Genomic DNA, 2,167 nt, shown 5'->3' with positions numbered 1-2,167 from the left:
CAGCGAGGCAGAAAGCCGAAGAGAGGCCACACCCGAGAATGGGAACCCAGTAGAAATGCCGAACGCGGTGAACGCAACGATCCTGGCGGAACTACAAAGGTACTGTGACGCCTATGGGGGACAACTGCCCAATGGTGAAGCCGCAGCAGGGATGGGGGACATCCCCATACCACCTGGGGCGGGCCAGAATCCGCCACCACCGCCACCACCTTCGGCAGCGCCTGCTGTGGTGCACGCCCCAGGACCCAACTACTGGGACATGCTGAGACATATGAAGAGTATGCAGACGGAGTTTTTCAATGGAAAGGCCGATGAAATTGTCACGGATAACTAGAGACGTCAACTTGAGAGGAACTTCGTTTCTGCAAGGTGCCCACCGGAGTTCCTTAGGGATCTGGCTGCCCACTATCTTAACGAGGATGCCCTAGTGTGGTGGGACGAAGTGGTTAAAAGGGCACACGGGATATGGCTGAGCTGGGATGACTTCATGGAAGCATTCAATGGTAAGTATTTTCCCTTGGAAGCTATGGACGCAATGGAAAGCAAGTTTCAGGACATCCATCAGGGGACAAGGAACGTGAGAGACTACGGAGACAAGTTCAACCGACTTCGGAGATTTGCGGGCCACTACCTGAGTGATCATGACTTAATCCGCCGGTTCCTTAAAGGAATGAGGGTAGAACTGAGGAACAGCTGCAACGTGCAGGACTACCGTGATGTCCATGAACTGATCAAGAAAGCCGCAGAACAAGAATCAGGGCACGAGGAGGAGCAGAGACAGAACCAGACCTCACAGAATCGTGGTGCCAAACGGCCCCGGGATGCACTTCCCGCGGCCGAGCCTGCCCCGGCAAGGCCCCCATGCCAAAGGTGTGGACGATACCATGTGGGGGAGTGCAGGGCAGGAGCATGCTACAACTGCGGCGAGTGCAGCCATATGGCGAGGGAGTGCCCGAAGGAGAAACAAGCCCATCGCAGACGCTGTTACCGCTGCGGCCAGGAGGGACATCTGTCGTGGGATTGCCCAACACTACAAGGAGAGAATGCGGGAGGGGCACAACCCCAACAGAAGAGAGGACAAGCCGCAAGGCCAAGAGCGTACGCCGTCGAGGGTCGCGAAGGAGCCAAACCAATCGCAGGTATGTCCTTGATTTGACACTACGAGTATGTTTTATGAAAAGAGCCGTTAGTAGTCGCATAGCTTAGCATTAGTGTTGTGTAGGGTCTGTCGCGGTCAGAGGAGTAACAGCATTCACTCTCTTCGACACTGGGGCAACTCACAGTTTTGTAAGCCCTAGACTTACACGTGAGTGGAACTTTAAGGGGAACTTCAACACCATGGTGACGGGAGTCGAGACTGTAGGGACAGAGAAAATGGCAACGAGGGGAAGATGTGAGGATGTACCAGTGATCCTCGCAGGAGTGAACTTACCCGGAGACTTGCTGGAACTAGAAGTGGGGCGTTACGAGGTGATATTGGGAATGGATTGGCTAGCACAGCACAGAGCTGTAATCGAATGTGCCAAGGCGTGCGTTAGGATTCCGCTAGATGGGAGGCAAATCGTGTACAGAGGAATGAGAACTATGACCGCGATATCCGTGGTATCGATGCCCCATGCCGAAGAAGCAATCCGGAAAGGAGGAGAAGCCTTCCTAACCACTATAGAAATGGTGGGGGAGACTGAAGCACCAGATCTGGGAAGTATTCCTGTAGCGGCAGAGTATGCAGATGTGTTCGAACCACTATGCGGACCCCCACGTCATCGAAGTAATGCCTTTACGATTGAGCTAGAACCCGGACCCGCCCCGGTCTCCAGGGCCCCCTACCGATTGGCACCGTCAAAGATGGCGGAACTTAAAAAAACAACTGGAGGAACTAGTGGAAAAGGGATTCATACGCCCTAGTAGCTCGCCCTGGGAGGCGCCCGTGCTCTTTGTCAAGAAGAAGGATGGGAGCCTTCGACTGTGCATCGACTACCAGGGATTAAACAAGGTAACCGTCAAAAATAAGTACCCCCTACCCCGTATAGACGAACTCATGGATCAGCTGGAGGGGGCCACATGGTTTTCAAAGATCGACCTTGCTTCGGGTTATCACCAAATTCCTATTCACAAAGGAGATATTAAGAAGATGGCTTTTCATACCCGGTACGGACACTACGAATTC

At 53.5% G+C, this 2,167-nt stretch overlaps 1 protein-coding gene across 1 annotated transcript; it reads left to right on the top strand.

The window, feature by feature from the left end:
- Positions 1 to 535: 535 nt before the first annotated feature.
- Positions 536 to 1,905, top strand: LOC117129307. The gene is made up of 2 exons (XM_033282875.1): positions 536 to 1,139; positions 1,223 to 1,905. The coding sequence occupies exons 1-2, from the start codon at positions 536 to 538 to the stop codon at positions 1,903 to 1,905; spliced, it is 1,287 nt and encodes a 428-aa protein (XP_033138766.1).
- The last annotated feature ends 262 nt before the right edge of the window (positions 1,906 to 2,167 follow it).

The sequence above is a fragment of the Brassica rapa genome, chromosome A10 (assembly GCF_000309985.2).
Source record: "Brassica rapa cultivar Chiifu-401-42 chromosome A10, CAAS_Brap_v3.01, whole genome shotgun sequence".
Classification (NCBI taxonomy): Eukaryota; Viridiplantae; Streptophyta; class Magnoliopsida; order Brassicales; family Brassicaceae; genus Brassica; species Brassica rapa.
Note: the sequence above shows the minus strand (reverse complement) of the source record. Positions and strands in the feature narration are given on the sequence as shown.

Excerpts from the sequence above, each read along its gene's own strand:
- LOC117129307 (XM_033282875.1), top strand. The coding sequence starts at position 536 with ATGGAAAGCAAGTTTCAGGACATCCATCAGGGGACAAGGAACGTGAGA. Across the intron at positions 1,140-1,222 it reads AGGAGCCAAACCAATCGCAG|GGTCTGTCGCGGTCAGAGGA; the intron begins GTATGTCCTTGA and ends AGTGTTGTGTAG.